Source organism: Homarus americanus, unplaced genomic scaffold, assembly GCF_018991925.1.
Source record: "Homarus americanus isolate GMGI-L3 unplaced genomic scaffold, GMGI_Hamer_2.0 scaffold6317, whole genome shotgun sequence".
NCBI lineage: Eukaryota > Metazoa > Arthropoda > Malacostraca > Decapoda > Nephropidae > Homarus > Homarus americanus.
The window spans coordinates 5,098,916-5,119,429 of NW_024730668.1; the positions used below are offsets into that span (position 1 = coordinate 5,098,916).

Sequence of the window (20,514 nt, forward strand, 5' to 3'; positions counted from 1 at the left end):
TTGTAAGTTGGTGAGCTTCATTTGCTGAAGGAACTGCACAACTTTTCATTACTAATTGGTACATATTTTACGTTTCCACTGTTTACTGGCAGTAAATGGTAAATATTTTTCATGTCTGAAGCTAAAAGTTGCATCCCCCCCCCCACACTAGTGGTGGAGATGTTACATGTTTTATCCCAGCAGTGGGTGGACCAGCATTTTAGCTTAAGGTCCGCGTAGGTAATATTCCTACAAATCTTAACAAAAAATAAATAAATAAAAAAATATCAGATTTTGTCCGAATTATCCGAAATCCGAATTAAAGGGGTCCGAATTAACGAGGGTCGACTGTACGTGTATCTACCCGAAAATACGAGTTGAAAAACATGCTTGTCATATGAAGAATTCTAGAGCTCTCGGCGTATTTTTTTACGCCACGGTTTGGAAGTAAAGGTACGGGCGTGGAGTGAGCATCTCCCGCACTTGAATTTTCACGCCTGGACTCTAACCCATTGAACTTAATTCGTTTCTAAACTGCGTGGGTCCATACGCGTGAAAAAAAAAACGCCCGTGTGTGAAGTGGACCTTATGTCAGAATATGAGAGCTATGGCTAGCCTGCCTAGTTTGAAATATTACTGTAAGTGAACATAATTTTTCATTTGCGAATAAGCTGGGTATGCTTTGTGAATATGGAATAGGGGTGTTAAAATATCAATTGTGAATAAGGTGGGTTGTGAACAGCAAGGTATTCCTATACAGTAAGACCCCCATAATTCGTACCCCCCAAATTCAAAATCACTCATAATTTGCTATGTTTTGCTGTTATGAAATATACAGTATGGGGTATATTACAAAGTTTATAATATTTGGTAAAAATTTTGAATGAGATATTTCGAGATACAGTATTACAATATGTATGATACTGTATTAAAATTTTCATAATGTTTGGTAAAATTTCTGATTATGAAAGACATTTTTGAATATATGTGATGCACATTTTGCTATGGGATGTGACCACTGACAGCCACCTCAGTGTAAACATGTTCTGTACTACAGTATACGGGTCACACATGTCGGTCACAGTCAGTGTTAGTTCATGTTGGTCAGCTGTGGAGTGTACAGTACAGACAGACCCCGACTTACGACTGCTACGACTTACGACCGTCGGGACTTACGACCACCGCAGATTTTTTATTAAAAGAAATTTTTTTTTTTTTTTTTTCAAATGACACGCATTTTCTATACCGAAACGTTTCCAGTTAATGTAGTCTCCATGTATAATTATAAAATTATGGGGGCCCCATGTGCATTCAGCTGACTACATTAAAGGTAAGTGCTCAGTCACATTGTAACCATTCCTTATTATTTATTACTTTCACTGTACTGTATCCATTCCTCATTATTCATTACTTTTACTGTACTGTAATTCATTGTAGATTATTTATTAAAAAAAAAAAAAATTTTTTTTTTTTAATCTATGTCGGACTTACGACCATGTCGGACTTACGACCTGGATTTGGGTCCCTCACCCCGTCGTAAGTCGGGGTCTATCTGTATATCGAAGATCTACCGCGTAAGCTTTTTCTCACTTGTTTTTCCATCATTGCCCAGTGTTTGAGCCATTATGTCCGATAACCCAAACCCATGCACCTGAATGTGGTGTTGTACTTAGACTATTTATATTTTGATTGAGAAATGTTTAAATTTTGATTGGGGCAGATATTGTAAAAGCAGTTTCTTCCCCTACCAGGAGGTGTCCCTCATATTGCATAAAATCTCGTAATTCATAAGGGCTAGAGACACTATAATTTTGAATTATGGGGGTTTTACTGTAGTTGCATACTATTTATCATTAGTTAGGTAGGTTTTTTTGTTCTTGAACCGATTTAATGTTTTTGGGGTATGATATGTGGGTTTTCTTATCATTGAGGAACCAAACCCAATTTTTCTCTTATGTTCTGTTATTCAAGAAACGAAAATTCACTTTACGCATAGTTCTTCAGGAACCTAACCAATTCATTAAGCGAGGGATATTTGTACTATATAGTTCTTGTTTGAATTTTATTTTGATGATTTTTTATGATTGGCAAGTTAAGAACTTTTGAACAGCCAAGGTACAACATAGGCAACTTTCATAGCTCTTGCAGTACAGTATATTAAAAAAAAGTTTCATTCACCAGCAAGCCTCAAGGTTCATAAGTCTAGCAAATAACGCCATACTTTTTCTTTAGGTTCACTTGTCTTGTAAAATGTAATTATGTGCTGTATAATAATATCTCTATTAAGGCAGTTAATACTGTAACCAAGTAAAGGGAGAGTTTTTGCTTTCTTGATTTTGGCCAACTTGTGCCAGAGAAGGAAATTACTTGCAAGAATTAAATAAAAATGTCCTAATTATTAATATTTTTTGTTAGTGCTGCTGGTGATGCTTACCTGGAGGAGGCAGCAGAAAAAGTTGGAGTCCAGATTCCTAGCCTGGAGGAAGTACAGAAGGAACTTGAAGAGTCCCCAGACTTGTCCAACATTAACTCGAGAATAAAGGACACAGCATTTGTATTAGCCGATTTTAGGTAAGTTCCTCACCAAATTTAGCATTATTTTTTTTTTTTATAATTGTATATATGTCACCCAGGGCTATGATACAAGGGTATTCCGCTCAGATTTACTGATACAATGGCTGTGTATCTTCAGTAAACACTTTCACATGTAAATTTATATCCATCATTTTTGTTTTGAGGCTGGGTAATGTTGTGATGGCATTATTTGCTATAATAATAATAATCGGTGGTCTTTAGTCTCTCAAAAGTGCCAGTTCTTCTAAAGAATTCACTAGTGCTCGAAACACTACAAATTCAAAGACTTGAAAATAAAAAGAAATACTGCACTACAATAAAAGATCACAAAACGTGACAGTTTGACTTTTATCATTCATATTCCCATAAGTTTTAATACAGGTACAGTACTTCTATAATCCTGTACTTCTCCATCACCATACCCTGTTCAGGATTATGAGCTTAAAAAAAAAGAGGTCTTCAATTGTTTCTTAAAGGCCTCCACAAAAGTCAGCTGCTTCATGGATGCAGGCAACCGATTGTACAGTCTGGGTGCTGTATAGGAAAAGGATCGGGCAGCATAAGAACATTCCTCTACCAAGGTGTGAAGGATCACCACTATGCAAAATCATTTCAGAATGTGCAGTGAGAGGAATTAGTAGGTTGGCCAAATGCTTCGGCTCACCGAACATTAGTGTCTTAACCCTTAGGCCACGGGTGACGTTCCAGAACGTCCGACCAGTACACCCCGGGTGACGTTCCAGAACGTCTGTCTATTTTCCAACCATTTATTTTTTATTTTATTTATTTTTTAATTGTTTTTGGAAAAGGTAATTTTTTCTCGATTTATCCCTGCGGGGGGAGGGTACTGCCAGCAGCACCCTAACTCGGGGCTTAAGGGTTAAAGGTCATTAGACAGAATTTGAACTCTATCCTTGCTTTAATTGGAACCCAATTTAATTCGATCAAGAATGGGGTAGTGGGAGTCCTCGGTAGGAGAGCAAAACTAAGCCTGGCAACCCTGTTCACCACTGTTTGAATTTTATTAATTTGATAATTAGGTAGACAGACCCATAAAGAGTTACAATAGTCAATTCGAGACAAAATAAGTGAATGTCAGTGTCACAAGACCAAGGATAAACTTACTGCATTTGTAATGAAGTATGACGGTGATGGTGCCAGTGCAGCTAGTGCAAGGAAGCATATGAAAGTGCCAAAGGATAAAGAGTTGGAAGAAGCAGTGTACAAGTGGTTTGTTCAGCAGCGTGCGTGTGAGGTTAAAGTTTGTGGCGTGGAGATAGCTAAAGCAGCTGATAAACAGGCTCAGTATTTGGGTATTCCATTCAAAGCAAGTGATGGTTGGCTGTGGAGGTTCCGGAATCGCCATGGCATACGTAACAGGAAGTTGCACGGTGAGGCTGGGAGTGCTCAAATCAAAGAATTCGAGCCGTTTTGGCAGAAGTTAAACCAACTCAACAAGGACGAGGGGCTGAACTTGGCACAGGTTTATAATGCTGATGAGACAGGGCTATTTTGGCGGTCACTTCCCAACAACACCCAAGCCTTTAATCATGAAGCATCCACACCTGGCCACAAAGTGAGTAAAGAGCCCAGTTTTGCATTATGCTGTGGTAATGCTAATGGTATGCACCTCTTAAAGTTAGCTGTTGTTGGCAAGTCTATGCGCCAGTTGCCAGTTATTTACTACAATTCCAAGAATGCATGATTTAATCGTGAGATCTTTTGTGACTGTTTTTTTAAGCACTTCATCTCTAATGTATGCAAATACCAAGAGGAGGTAATGAAGTTGGATCCTGCAGACGTCAAAGCAATTCTGCTGATTGAAAATGCGCCAGCTCTCCCTAGTGCTGAAAAACTGGTCAGCAGTGATGGTAAAATTCGTGCCCTGTTTCTGCCTCCCAACACTGCATCCATTATTCAGCCTATGGACCAGGAAGTTAGTGTGTCATGCAAGAGGCTGTACCAGAGGAGGTACCTGGATGAAGTGCTGGTAGTGCCGGAGGACAAAGATGATGTTGTGAATGACACAAGAGGGCAACATACATTAGCCAACATCAAGAAATACAAATTGAAATCAGCCATATTTAACTTTGCTGTTTCGTGGAAGGACATCAAGATGTCCACCTTAGCTAACAGCTGAAAAAAACTTCTGCTTGATACTGAACTTGAACTCGACTTTTAGGGATTTGAGGTAACGGATTTTCATAAAATGTTACACATTGGTGGAGAAAATGTAACCATGGATGATGTGGAGATGTGGTTGGAGGAGAATGCAGGTGATCCAGGTTACCAGATGCTTTCAGCTGAGGAGATTTCTGATGCTCACTGTGCTGTTTACGTGTGAAGATGCCTACCGTTAAGTTGTCTGTTGTACGAGAGTTGCTCGACAACATTTTAACTTATATTAACAGCACATCCAGTCCTCAATTGCACCACTATTATGAACACTTTCAGACTTTTAGAGAACTTATTATAAGGAAGCAGTACAATGCAGGGAAGCAACTTAAGCTGGACTTCTTCTTCAAGCCTGTTCCTCGCACCCCTCCTGCCTCCCAGCCAAGCAAAACCGAGGATCATCCCTGCTTCTCTGACTCAAAATAATAAGTTGTTCTCAGTCTCCACTATGCCATCACAGCAACACAAACTCGTCTACCCACAGCATAGAATAAGTGAAATTGTGTGAAGGAATACAACGGAATGTTGTATTCCTTCTACATTATGTTACATAAATTTTAAATTATGTTGGGAGAAAAACAAATAAACAAAATACAATACAGGTACGTACAGTACTTTACAATATTGTGCTATCATGAATGACAGGCATAGTAGAATGAGTGAGAGGGGCAAGTGTCGGGGTGAGACACAGTGGGTGGAAGGGAGGCAGGAAGGTGAAATGATTTAGGTGGTGATAATAGAGGTAGTGGTGGTGATCATGGAGCTGTTGGTGAGAAAGCAGAAAAGTGGGGTGACTTACCATTCATAATACAGTTGTAGAACATTCTTTTGTTAATCGGCAAATGGGTAGTAAAAACTTGCTTTCGTTATAGTGTGGATTCGTTCAAAGGATTAACATTCAGCACAGATTTTTTAATTTGATTAGAGAAAGCCATACTTTCTGCTTCTTTGCAAAGTCGTGCCCAGCTCAAAAAACAGGTTGGAGTTCCATTGCCACGTATCTGCACTGGGCTGATGTTTCAGGGTTGCTGTCATATCCATTAAATCTGCAAATATTTTTAACTGCTCTGAAATATAATAGGTGGCCTGCAAGGACCCCTCATGAGTCTGATGTGGCCCCCCAAACTCAATAGTTTCACCACCCCTGCCTTACCTTAACCCTTAAAGGTTGGGTTTATATAAGTGCACTATCCACCTAGTACAGAGTACAGTACTGTATATTTTGTTTCATAGAAAACAGCAAATTGCATAAGATAATGTTCAAGTACATGTAGAATGCACCCTAATTGAGATATTTAAATTTTTATTCCTATAAGAAAGCTGAATCTTTTTTACAAATTTATGTCTAGTCCATAAATACGTGAAATAATAATTTCTTGGAGAAATCCCGAGTTGAACTGGGAGTATATTTTTTCCGGTTCCGAAGCAAACTGCCAGTGTCATCGTAGTAACCAGACAACAACAACAGCCACAGGCGCATCCAAACAATGGAGCAAAAAACCTAAACATTATTTGACGTCTGCCGCCCTTTGAGGATTAATAAAAGAAAAGCAGATTTTTTTTCTTTTATTGATACTGTATACAGTACTACTGCTTGGACTTACATCCATCGGTACTTATGACCTGCTCTGACCTTACGACCGCCACAGTTGTGACCAAATTTTTTTATTTATTTTTTCCAAATGACGCCCGCATTTTCTATACCAAAACGTTTCCAGTTAATGTAGTCTACCATGTATAATTAGAAAATTATGGGGGCCCCATGTGCATTCAGCTGACTGCATTAAAGGTAAGTGCTCAGTCACACTGTATCCATTCCTCATTATTTATTACTTTTAGGGTACTGTATTTCATTGTAGATTTTTTATTTTTGGGGGAAAATTTTTTTAATTTTTTTTTTAATTTTTTAAAATTTTTTTTTATCTATGTTGGACTTAGGACCATTCGGACTTACGACCATTCGGACTTACGACCATTCGGACTTACGACCTGGATTTGGGTCCCTAACCCCGTCGTAAGTCGAGGAGCACCTGTATATGGTTCCAAGATTTTATCATAGTTTAAGGGAAGAGTTTGATCATTGTCCAGGAATGTGGACACCTTATGCCATAGTGCAAAAGGTCTGCAGGAGTGGAAAAGAAAAACAAATATATAATAACAAACGTGTTTTCTGTGCACAGTAAAAGGCGTGAGGAAGGACGAAGTCGGTCGGAATATATGTCTATCTTCCAGAGTGACCTCTCAGCATATTACTCCTACAACACATTCCTGATAGAGAAGTTGTTGGACATGTTTGGTCCTACAGAAGTGATTGAATTTTTAGAAGCAAATGAATTACCCAGACCTGTTACTGTTCGCACTAATACACTCAAGGTGTGTACTTCTGCTTTTATTGTTTTTGACTCTCAAGTTCCTTAGATTGAAGACAAGAATAAATGAATGATGAATAGATATGGCAGTGACCTTATAACAGATTATTAGAGGATGAATGTTAGTTATAACAGCAATGACAAGTTAATGGAGGAACAAAACTAATGTTGGTAAATTTTTTTTTTAACCTAAATTGAATACAGTATTGAGGAAGTAAAATCATAAGAAGACTCCCATTACAGTATGTGTGTGTGTGTGTGTGTGTGCGTGTGTTATAATGTTTTTGTAAGGCAGAACTTTGTGCCATTTATTAGTATTTTACTATTGCCTTTTTTTCCTGTTATACATGATAACCTTACCTTAACAGACACGCCGGAAGGTCCTAGCAGCGGCTCTGATTGCCCGAGGAATTGACGTAGATTTGATTTCTTGGTCCAAGGTGGGGTTAATAGTAATGCGTACACCGGGCAATGTGACGCTGGGTGCCACTCCAGAGTACTTAGCTGGACACTACATTCTTCAGGTCAGTAGTCACAAATTTAATCTTTTTTTGTTTTAAGATATAAAAGGTGAAAAATACTTTTTGTAACAGATAACATGGTAAAAGCAATCAGATATATGTGTGTGAAGTTGACTGGAGTACTATTTCCCTTAATGATTAATAAGACTTTATAATCAATGAAATACTTCCCTAGGGTGCATCAAGTTTCTTACCTGTAATGGCATTGTCACCAAAAGAAGGAGAGAAAATCCTGGACATGTGTGCTGCACCTGGTGGCAAATCGACTCATATTGGTAAGTTGGGTGTTGCCCTGTATTTCAGAATATTTAGCGGGAGCATTAAGAGTGAGTGGCTGTCAGCTCTCTTGTGAAAATGGATATCACTTCAAGATATGCTTGATGACTGGAGGGTTAACTGATTTAACCCTCATGGTCCTTGTGATTGTTAAACTCCATTGTTCAGCTTGCACTAGAGATAAATTTTTTTTTTTTTACAGTCAATGTATATCATTAAAGCAAATTTTTTTTATCAATGTTAGTGAGATAGTCTTAACTCATGACCGCTGTTAAAGCGGAATACCGCTGAACGAGATATCATTTATTGTTTGTCGCCCAGGAGTGTGGCGACAATTTGAATGGCCAAAATCGACCCACTATGTTTAATTAGTTATCATTTGCGTTTTTTTACATCTGGCAATTGTGTCTGGGATCAGAGAGGCAGGGAGAGGCGAGAAAATGTAGGTTAGTAGCGTGCCCGGGTTCCTAGAGTGAGCATCTCTGCTGCTGCCTTCCCACCTGTGATCCAGGATTTTATGCATTTGTGTAAGCATTGTGCTGTATCATGGAACAATGAGTGATTACAATGTTTTGTCGAGGGATGTACTGTACTAGTAACTATTGCATCCCTATACAGTATAAGGCAGGACATCCAACAAAGTACATTTGTGAGTGGACTACATAGCTTAGAGGTCATATCAACTTTGGGTGGGGGGTGAGATGCAGAGATTGCCTCCCTGCCATATCCAATATTTATCCCTCCTTTGTTCACTCTGCTTCACACAGACAAACTAGTTACCACACAACATATACATTTCATATATAACTTACAAAGACTATCCGTAAGCTGTTGCATTGCCAGGGTTGTAATTACCACAATCAATCCACCTAAGTGGGAGGAGAAGGAGGGTGAGAGGGATATAAAAAGAGTAAGAAAGAAGTGGATGGAAACATGCATAAAACACACACACACGTTTAAGTTAGAAATTTTTCAACAAGAGAGATGCCAGTCTGCTGCCTCTGTTGGAGTGGTTTCTTCAGGAACAAGTCAGTCAAGAGGAATGCCGAGATTATTAGAGCTGTAATTTTGGGTAGATGATTAGATTTCTTCATATATTTATTTATTTTTATTCAGTTACATGCACACAGTCCTACATACAGAATGTACACAAAAATAAAAAAAGGCAACAATAAATGCAGTGGCTAGGGTGGTGAATCAGAGACGTAGTTATAGCCCACCACCCACACACTTCTTACACATACACACCCATTCTTTTCATTTTTCTTATTTTATGTTGTAGTTTTATATTATATTTTATTTATTTCTAAGCCACATTGTTTATATAGAGTAGAATAATTGTTAAAGAAGTCCATTTTTCTGAGAACCATGACAGAAGTCGGCTGTGGCCTGCGGGAGACGGTACACTAATATCTCAACATTCGTGAGGGATAGGTTTCTGGGACACCCGCAAATGTAGAATTTCGCGAATAATAGTCTTTAATACCCTAACTTTAATATTATAGTGTACTATAAATTATAGAAAAAACTTTATTTAAGCCCTCTAAATAGCACACAGGTATGTACAGTTATTTATACAGTTGTATTATGTGTTGATTAGAAAAAAAAAATGTGAAGCAAGTAGTGGATTGCAGAAGCGGAGATATTGTCTGCTACCTGCCTCACACGGCCCTTACCTTACCACCACCACTGCGCCATCAACACACACACATGAATGCACGCCTGACATGCAATGCTGTGAATGAAACAAGCATACGTACTTAGTACAGTCTCTCCTCGACTTATGAAGGGGTTCCGGACCGACGACCAGGTTGTAAGTCGAAAAGGCGAAAATAATACATAGAAAATGTAAAATAGGTGTCTCTTTTTCTTCTCAGCACCACGAGAACTCTCATTTTTATACTTGCCAGCCATTTTAAAGGGAATTACAAACGAAAATTTTATTAGTACACAGCGCGATCACTAATGTCGGGACTTGAAAATACGTAATTTGAAAAATATTTTATACGACTGCGGCGGTCGTATGTCAGGGTGGTCGTAAGTCGAGTAGGTCGTAAGTCGAGGAGCACTCTGTACACTACTGTATACACTCGTTTAACGGAATCTGACATAACAAACTCTCGATTTAGCGGAAGGCAATTTTTCTGTTGTTTTTCGTTCGATTTAGTGAACTAGTTCGCTAAATTGAGAGTAATTCTATTAAAATGCTCGCACCTACAGAGACACCTCAGCCACATGATATAGTAAAACCAACTTCAGCCTATGGCGAATGTACCTTATGTATAAAAATGATAAATAATATAAAAATCACCATATAAGATGCACCCCCCATTTTAGCAGGGATTATCTAGGAAACTGTTACTATAGTGCATTTTTTCCCAGCTGAGAAGAGATGCCCCGCCCCCTCCTCAAGAGTTACAGCTGATTGGCTGTTGCAAATCTGTCCGATTTCTTCCTGAAGTAATGATTTGGGGTGATGGACTATTGTACAGTATTTTGAAGCCAATAATGAAAATTAAAAGTAATTCAGGGTCCTGCTCTACTGTGTTTTGAAAGCTCATTATCAAATCACACTATACAGTATAGATGGTCAACTGTAGTAAGGTATGGGTGAAGGAGACTTAGATAATCAGGATAACTATTTCATTATGCAGCCAGTTGCTTGATGGTTGATCTCCTATAATGTGACACCCTCCATCTTGTGGCTCTTGTTAATGTGTTTGAGGGTGTAGACCCTAGATGAGTAAGCTGCAGGTGGTCTTATGAATGCTTATCCACTCCATCTAAACTGTCTCCCTTAAAATGGGTGTATTAGAGGCAAGAGGTTGTACACAAGAGGCAGAACCAGTACTGTAGAGTACTACTCCATTATTCACATGTTGGAAGTTATTTGGGCAGCAATCTTGATATCAGAGTTAATGTAGAGATGAAAGAATAAAAATATATACACACAGGTGATATGTTAAACAATTGGTAAGTTAAAGATTTTAGATTTTCTTGTATCTTAATAGTATATAGATATGTCCTCTTTTCTTTTATTAATTTTGTAAATTAGATCTTCTTCATAGGGCTTTTAGCAAAAAATTTACTCAAGGGTTTAACTGAAATTTTTGAGTTATGAGTGTTATAAGACATTTTTTAATGTTTTGTCAAATTATCCTGTAACAATGTACAATAAATTGGTGTACAGCATTATGTGTTGTACTGTTATTTATATAGAAAACATTCCTCTTATTACTTTGTTATTTACAGCTGCAATAATGCGAAATACAGGGATGGTTGTCTGCAATGACATAAACCGTGACAGAGTAAAGGCCTTGGTTGGTAACTTCCACCGCATGGGGATCACCAACTCGGTCATAATTTCACATGATGGCCGTGTGTTTCCAAAGGTACAGTACTTTTATTTTTGTGTTACTTTACATTCTTAGGTTTAGATCACCTGTGACCTGGAGCATGATACAGTTAACTCATGCCTATCAATGGATATTAGAAATTAGCCTACTAGCCAGTATTAAGAATAATTCTGGAAAATTATGCAAAAATTTAGTAACAAGTCATGCTTTTTTTTTTTTTTTTTTACGGGGATTAGCCCACCCAGGAATGGGTCAATGACCTACATCAGGGCCTGGGGTGGGGGGCAAAAATATAATCATAATATTAATAACTTAACAAAATCTAATAAAGAATAAAAATCATACAAATTAAATATACATAGTAGTAGTAGTAGTAGTAATAATAATAATAATAATAATAATAATAATAATAATAATAAAATCAATAGTAAGAAACGATGTACTGTATGTATGTTGTGTTGTCAAAGTAAGAGAAACACTTGAGACCCTGCAACTGTGTGTAAATGAGGCATAAAGTCAGATCAGCAACCTGGGATTTGGTCACAATTTTTGTGATGCCACATGGCAGCAGGATCTACCATTAGACATCACATTATGTTTCCAATATCTTCCCAGGCTGTAGTACCTCCCTGTTTGATAGCTGTTACTGTTTCTTCTCTTAGCTACCCAGTAGTACCTACTCACCTCTGTCACTTGTGAAATTTTGTCTCTCATAAATAACATTACTGTTATTTTCCAGATGATGCCCCGTGCTTTTGATCGTGTCCTCCTAGACGCACCGTGCTCAGGCACTGGTGTTATCAGCAAAGATGAGAGAGTTAAGACCAGCAAAGATCCCAAAGACATACAGAGATGTTCACATCTTCAAAAGGAATTGATCTTGGCTGCCATTGATTCAGTACACAAGTTTGATGGTCAGAACGGCTACATTGTCTATTCCACTTGTTCTGTCCTTGTAAGTATAATCAGCTGACCTTAGGCCACTAAAAAATAAAAGTGGTTCTAATAGCCCAAGTTTCCATTAATCTTTACAAGAATCTTTGTTCCTGGACCCTATACTTATATGTAAGTTGGATTTTTCGTAAACTGAAAATAACCCTTCCACAGTTTAACGGTATTGATGAATTAGTGGTCAAGTGGCTGCATAAAGGTGCATTCAGACCATCTGGGTGAAATCCGTTTTTGTTGGAAAGCACTATTTTCGGCCGAGTTCTATACGATGGCAGTTGATAAGATCTTCTTACTACACTTTAAATAAGGTTGAAAGCCCTTTGAAAATAGGGTAGAACATCGATTTGGGGCAGACAGGAAATTATGGGCTTGGCTTTCGCATCATAAGGTGCTCTCATCCCGTCAGTGAGTGAGTGAGAGGAGCAGGCGGCCAATCACAGCGGCCAGCCTACAGCCTCCTTCCCCGTGTCGGCCAATGACGGTGAGCGTCTGCTATCTACGTCATGGCCCCTTCAGCGGGCGGGATTTTCACTCTGATATCGATTGAAAAAAAAAGCCATAAGCGGGTGGGAGTTTTGTTGATTCAAGTCAACATTGCAACAATCCAGTACATTACTTAATAATGCCCTACCTACCATCTGCAAGTACACAGTCTTTTAGCTTCAAAATGCATAAAAATTAATGCTGCACTGTCTCTCAAAAAACAACAAAGTTATGCATGTTTGAAATTGGAAAAAACTTGAAACGTGGTTTAAAATTTTGGCGCGAATAACCCATATGATGCCTCATATTCTGTAAGGTAAATGAGAATAGATCTTTATTTTGTATAAATTTAATGTTTTTGTCTTTTTTGTATAATTTTTTCTCTTTAATTTGTATTAATTTAATGATTATAAGGCTATTTATAACTTAATTGAGTTATTTAGACACTATTTAATCATAATATCAGTAGGATATAAAACTTGTTTGGGGTCTTAGGAATGGAACGTAATTTCCCCCATAAGTTATTACAATTGGGTATCCCTTATCCAAAATGCTTGGGGCCGAAAAGGTCTCGGATTTTCAGATTTTGGAATACCAATATCCTGTATACCCTGTATCATGCAGTAGCTCACCCAGTGTGGATGGGGTCAAGTCAATGCACGAAATTAATTTATATTTCATTTACAGTACAGTATATGGATGCATATAGTCTGCATGTAGTTTTTTTTAAATATTTTTTCTCATTTTGTGGATGAAAAACTTTACATGATAAGACATACACTGAAAAATCAGAAAGGTAAGCACTCATTTCCATCTGTTTGGCATCGCCATGATGCCTGACTCTACGGTGCTAAGTAACCTTTATTCATAACTCATACATACTTAACCTAGTAAAAGTTATGTTATATGCCATATTCAGTGTCTTCTCTACCATAAATGTAATTAAATATGTTTGAACAGTGTATATAATAAAACTAAGAAAAAAAAAATGATTTCAATGCATTTTAGCTTTAGGAATTTTGGATAAAGGATACCCAATCTGTAATATTGTTCTATGATCAATCATTTATTGATGGCTTTTTGAGGTCCCTAACCCCATCGTGTAACGGTCATTGCTAGTACCATAATGTAGACCGAGACTCGATAGAGCTTGTTTTATGAGGATTTAGGATTTGAGTCATGATATCCCAAACACAGGTGTTTGCATATGGTTGTATTTCTCCAGTAACCATATAGAACAGGTTTAGGGGCATGGGACATCAACATAGTGAGGGTGAAAGCAAACAAAAGTGCAATGAACACTTTTTGCATGTGTTGGTGGGGCTGCTGAATCTAAAAAATTTCCTCTAGCCCATAATTGTGTTTGAAATGAGTGGAGACATCATTTAAAAACTCTTAATGGTGGAAACAGTAGCTCAGAAAATGGATACATTTGGTGGTAATGGAGTGTGGCAGGTGTGCGTGCGTACGTGACATATGGACAATGCAATACCTGCTCGTCTTCTGCTCTTCCTGGAAAAATTACTATTACCATGTATTTATGGCTGAACGTGTGTTGAACTTAAAGCCTGAAATGACATTTTTTCAATAATAATATACTGTACTTTTTTTCATTGCTAGTGTACAATATTAACCCTTAGACTCTGGGTGTCGTAAGATCCACCAAACCCCCTGCACAGGCATTGTTTGGTAAAAACGCTTTTTTTCAAAACTCCATTGTCTCCTTATGAATATATTAATCAATTATAAGAAAAATACCAGAAGAATGTTCTTTATATTCATCTTTCATTGTAGCATGGCTGGAGAGTTGTCTGGAGTGTATGGTGAACACAGCCCACAATGAGCAGGAAATGCATAATTCAAACTTGAAGGAACTTATATATCATATTTCTAATAGCTATACAAAAAACAATGTCTTTATATTTTCCTCAAAAGAACTATAAAATAGTGCACAGTAGGAATATTCAGGCAGCACAATACTTATCACTATCTTCTCATCACTATTTTCAAATATACTGTATACACTATTTGCATGCATTTCTACTGAATTTAGAACTTCTTAATTGTGTGGAAGTCTTTGTAACACGGAATGCACAAGGCAACTCCACACTCCTTACACCATATCATTGCACTGTGCTTCATGGTAGCTGGTAGTGTGGGGAGGGGAAAGGAGTGCCAATCTGTAGGCCTATCACTGTCCTCACCACCTCGACATCATCTGGGTTCTGTTTCCTCATCATCATTGTCTTTGTCACCCGACACTACAGGTATATCAATGGCAATCAAATCAAGCATCTCTGGATGAGCAGCACTACTGTCAAGCAAATGCCTTCTCTTGCATTTGAGTGTGGAGTGAGGTGGGTCATAAGAAAAGTCTAAGAACATGCATCCCTCACAATATCTGGTGGGTAACTGACCATGAGGCACGAGTCTTGAGACAAATACACACGAGTTGAGTTGCCAATTACACAAAAATCCCATGCAAAGTACAGCAAACCCTTGCACTTCCGGACCTCTCAGATCTGGATTTTGGTTGGTGGTCTCTCTCAGTCCGTATTCCACGTTGACACCCCTGCTGCTAAAATGGACCCTGTCTGCATCTCCCGTTACTACTCGCCACATGCTGTTTATACAGTATAATTATTGTTGTTATTACTGTATTATCATTACTGTGTTGTTATTTAATACCATTATTATTACTTTAATTATTAATACCTTATTATTATTGTTGTAATTATCATTACACTCCATGTACAATATTATGATTATCGTTAACATGCCTTCATCACCAGGTTTATATGGACATTTGCCACATCCGTACGCCCTCGCCCCCTAATTGTCTGGTAGTAATGTTGGGGTTTACTGTATTTCCTCCCACCTGGTAATTCAAAATATATCACGAAAATTAAGTACATTCAGGAATGTCACCTGGGGTCTCCTAGGCGAACATTCAGGAATGTCCCCTGGAGTTTAAGGGTTAATTATAATTATTACATCCATTCACCATCTTTCCTTGTGTTGGTGGTGCTTGATAAGTCAGGTGAAGTATACATCAATATTCATGCATTCTCATCATGCAGATTGAAGAACTGTTCAATATAAAACCTTTCACAATTGTAAAATCTACTTACAAGGTCTCCTTCATATATGCATGATGCAAAATTATCACTCACCTGACAGACTTGTGATTTTTTTATCTGACTCGCTTTAAGGATTTTTCACTCTGGCAGCCCTAGTTGGTGACACACTCCTACCCAGTACACGTGGAGAAGCACTTTTACTATTTATACTATGGGTAAACCACTTTACAGTACGAAACGGTCATATCATTGAAAACTGTTGCCGACAACCAGACTTGTGTCTGATTTTCCGAAAACAGTCCGGATTAGCACTATTATGTCGAGATCCCTATGTCTTTTTTTTTTTTAGACTCACATTTTCCAGACTGGGGTCTGCCCCATAGTCTGGTTTATCAAGGTTCTTTATATTTAAACTAAAGATATATTTTTTTCTTATCATAAAACAGAATGAGTTTTACACATTATTTTTGTCACTGTCACTCATAGGTGTATTTAAGCTTTGTGGTTTATTTTTGTTATGATTTGGTCTTTTCACCCACTTTACTTTGAAATTTTGTTTTTAGTGATATAAATGACTTGACCTTAGTACATAATGTATTCTTCTTTTGTCAGGTTGAAGAGAATGAGGCAGTAATCGAATATGCTCTTAAGAAAAGAAACGTAAAGCTGGTTCCCACTGGCTTAGATATTGGCAAGTCAGGTTATGTGAACTACAGAGAAAATAGGTAGGTCACTATGCTGTGTTCTGTTATGATAACAGATAAAAGAGAAACACTGTATTTATTGCTATTTGGAATTTTGGGAATAAGTCATGAGGTAAATAAAATACTGTAAATTTCAAGTTTAACCCCGTTCATATCACCAATATGAACGGGGTTAAACTTGAAATTTACAGTATTTTATTTACCTGATGAATTATTTTTTACCTTCATTTAATGTATTTTGTTATTCTATTTCTTTTCTCTTAAATTAAGTGATTTTAAATATAGATAAGGACTTAGGTTATGATATAGTGGGATTTAAAACATTATTCTGTAAGTACAGTATGCACATAGCATGTGTTTTAACTTGTGTACATTTTCAACTTAAGAACGTCCTCATGGCCAAAGGGTAATGATCTAAATTTATGTTGGTGGCTAGTGTTTTTCTTTAAAACTTTGTAAACTGATTCAAGTTACAGTATAGCACATAGCATCCAGTACATGTGTTCTGCCCTTATATTACCACTCCACAATGTGGCCCCAAGATTAGGGAATGTAACATTTTTCTTGTAGAGATGACCCAAGAGTATAATAAGATAACATCAGCTTTCATGACTTACCATTCATGTATGAGTAATTAGACTTTCTAATAGCCCTTGCTGACTGACACAGTGTGACTAATTCTTGGCCTTTATGTTTTGCAGATTTAATCCTATGATGCAGCTGTGCAAGAGAATATACCCCCACAGCTATAATATGGATGGTTTTTTTGTAGCTAAATTGAAGAAGCTTAGTGAAGTGGAGAAAAAAACTGATGAAGATGAAAGTGAAGCGGGGAAGAGCTAGATGTTCGAAAACAGTATTATTATTTTACAAATTTCAGAGTAACTTGTAATCAATGAGAATTATTTTTTTTAAGTTATCATAGTTCGATGCTAGTATTTTTTTTTTATAATGCCAATAAATAATATATTGTAATGTCTTGGATCTTTCACTCATGTAAATTATTAAAGAAAGGTTATCTATAATAGGTTCTCTATCGTACTCATCTCCCATTTTTGAGCATGGTGGAGCAAGGAGTATAGAAACTTGAAAAGGGAGAGAGTGGTGCAAGATATACACAGAAGGCAACAGGAAAGATTCACTACAACAAAGAGAAACACTGGATGCTTACTCAAACATCTTTGTCAATGAAAAGATCAAGGTACCTGTACAGGTATTCCTTGAATTTGTGTTTTATGATAATATATAATTAACACATTCATGTGTTTCATTTTTGTATTATTATTTTATTTATATATGATTTATATGAAATTACTCATTGTGTTATAGCAGTTTGACTGGCTACTGCATGTATACAATCCAACAGCATATTTTGAATCCAGCTCCAAGCTTCGACAGAACTCTCCAGCAATTTCTTGCATTTTCCAAGTGATTTACTCTATTTAGAAGTATATCAGGAAAATGACTATGTGAAACAAGAAGCAGAAATACCTTTAGTGGTAAGAGACCCCACAAGCCATCACTGTCAAAAGTCTCACCCATCAAGTGGTAATCGAGTTGTTGAGTACAATTAGTTAAACTACTATCATCTAAGAGAAAATCCAAATAAGGATTAATATAATTCTTACTAACTTGTTTACAATAAATTGTTTAAGTAACTTTTAGTTACTAAATAGAGCTGAGTTGGAAAATTTTTAGTTCAGTAAGTACCTACTGAACAAAAGGGTTGGGTTCCACTAAAATGCTTTTGTTAGGTGGATTATGTTCATCAAAACCATTTTTCCCATATAAATTAATGTAATAAGGGGGGGATGTGTTCCTATATTAAGCTTTGTGATAGAATAATATACTGTACTAAGCTCTGTGACAATATAATTGCAACAAATATTGTTAATGTACTCACCAAATCCATGTCGAAAGAAACAGGTGCAGTGGTTGTTCCTCTCTGAGGCCAGAGGAACACAGTTACTTAAACTTAATTAGTTATTGCTAGGGGCAGGATCATCTGCCTCTTCACTGAGGCATTGTGATCACTGCCATAGTCCTCGGGTGATAGGACTGGTTGTGGTGGCGGCAGCAGATGGAGGAGAGGTGGCTGGCAACACAGTGGTGGTGGAGGTGGCGGTGTCAGCTGACTGAGCGATGACCGGTGGAGGAACTGAGGTTGTCATTTTCTTTTTAAAGAAAGCGTGGAGTGCTGGCTCCAGCTGTAGCAATTCTTCATTTGTTAGGTCTTCACCATGTCCCTCAAGCAGATACTGTTTTCCTCATCCACCTCATTAAATCCTGCTTGCTGAACCAGTTGCACGATATGCTGGTTTGTAGCAGCTGTAAACACACTGGCCAAATTTTTTTCCACACACCATTCATTGCAGAGTCGGAAACTTCATTCCAGGCCTCTTTAATATTTTCCAGAGCTTTCGTTATATTAAAATATTTCCAAAACTGTCTTATTGTTGGTAGTTCTGGGCTAAGAAGCCTCCCAGAAGCCTCCCTAAGAAGCATTCCCAAACCAGAGCAAAGAACATTTTAGGTCCGTGGGCGCTGGTTGACAGGTTGGTTGCGTTGGACACTGGTGCCCAAGGAGGTGGGAAACATAAACAGTTGTCAGTTGTTTGTGGGAATATTTCATTCACTCTAGAAATCATACAATGTTTCTTATTATGTTAACGTAGGTAAATGCATGGTTTATATAATTTGATTATCACTGCGCCTGTCGCCTTTTTCAAATTAGACTACAAGATATGTATTTCTCCCATACATACAGTCAGTGGCGGCTCGTGAAAAATAAAATGGAGGGACTGCAAGCCTCACACCGAGTCCCCACCAAACAATAAGCATGGAATTTCAGAACAGTACAAGCAGGAACAAAGAATATACACGCCAGTTTAACATCAGTGTTTATCAGAAATGTGAATGGCTCTGTGGTTGTGACGAGGCAAATACTTTATTCTGCTTTCCATGCTTATTGTTTGGTGGGGACTCGGTGTGAGGCTTGCAGTCCCTCCATTTTATTTTTCACGAGCCGCCACTGCATACAGTAATATCTCCATTAGCCGGATCCCTCAAACTCGGAAATCTCTGAGAGCCTGAATGGAAATTTGCTCAGAAAATCATTCCCAAAGCCAGTTTTTTCCAAAAATTTTCGGCATTAGGAACAAATTTTTCGAGGGTGAAAAATCGAGAGAATTTTCTGAAAATTTCTTGAATAAAGATGAAAGTATTTTTTTTGGGGGGGGACCTGACCTGGCTCAAAGTCAGGTGGAGGTAGGGTGGGGGATTAGTGGTCTCATATTACTGACTTGATGGAATGTCAGGTACCCTTTCATGAGTGGGGGATTAGTGGGTTTCATGACCTGAAGATATCTTGATTAAAAATGAAACCTTAAGTATTTTTAGGCGAGACTGTGGTAAATATAAGTGTAAATGAACAAAGTTGTATCTCTTTAACATTACATTACATAACATTTTAAAATATGGAGTGAGAAATCAGAAAAGTGTGGGTGATTAGAGAGATGGAGTGGAAAGAAGTGATAACATGCACCAGTGTTGCCAAGTGATAAGCTCCTCAACAGCTGATGTTTTAATTCGCCTCCATGCAGTCACACAACAAGACCCTCACCGGATGCTTGTTGTCTTAATTCCCATGTTGTGTGTGTGTGTGTTTTTTTTTTTAGATTGCCAAGCACATTGTAGGATTTGAAGAAGTTGATGAAGAATTTGTTCAGGAGTCAGGTGGTGAGGTGAGATGCCAAGACAACTGAACCATTGTCTTATAACATTTAACATTATAATTTCTATTTTAAAATTAAATGATACATGATAGCTCAGCAGGGCTACTTTTGCCCTTAGACAACTGATCAATGAATAAACCAGGACATATGGAAACTCATTATACACTAGTGATGTCACAAAGCTTTGAAACTGCAACTACAAATTTATCACAATCTGTACTCAAATGTACTAAGCTAATTACTAAAATTATTATGTATGGTGCAAAATAAGGATGTTTATACTCAAATTAATTGCTATCTCTTAAGTCAAGT

General features: G+C 37.6%; 1 protein-coding gene across 1 annotated transcript in view; it reads left to right on the forward strand.

Moving 5' to 3' along the window:
* The window catches only part of LOC121867216 (probable 28S rRNA (cytosine-C(5))-methyltransferase), a 40,463-nt gene extending 22,737 nt beyond the window's left edge, over window positions 1-17,726 (forward strand). Inside the window, exons 4-11 of the mRNA XM_042367058.1 lie at window positions 2,395-2,550; window positions 6,909-7,101; window positions 7,466-7,621; window positions 7,794-7,893; window positions 11,147-11,286; window positions 11,990-12,205; window positions 16,377-16,489; window positions 17,170-17,726. Of these exons, the coding sequence (XP_042222992.1) occupies window positions 2,395-2,550; window positions 6,909-7,101; window positions 7,466-7,621; window positions 7,794-7,893; window positions 11,147-11,286; window positions 11,990-12,205; window positions 16,377-16,489; window positions 17,170-17,311 (1,216 nt within the window). The 3' untranslated portion in view covers window positions 17,312-17,726. The remainder of the gene's footprint in view (window positions 1-2,394; window positions 2,551-6,908; window positions 7,102-7,465; window positions 7,622-7,793; window positions 7,894-11,146; window positions 11,287-11,989; window positions 12,206-16,376; window positions 16,490-17,169) is intronic.
* The last annotated feature ends 2,788 nt before the right edge of the window (window positions 17,727-20,514 follow it).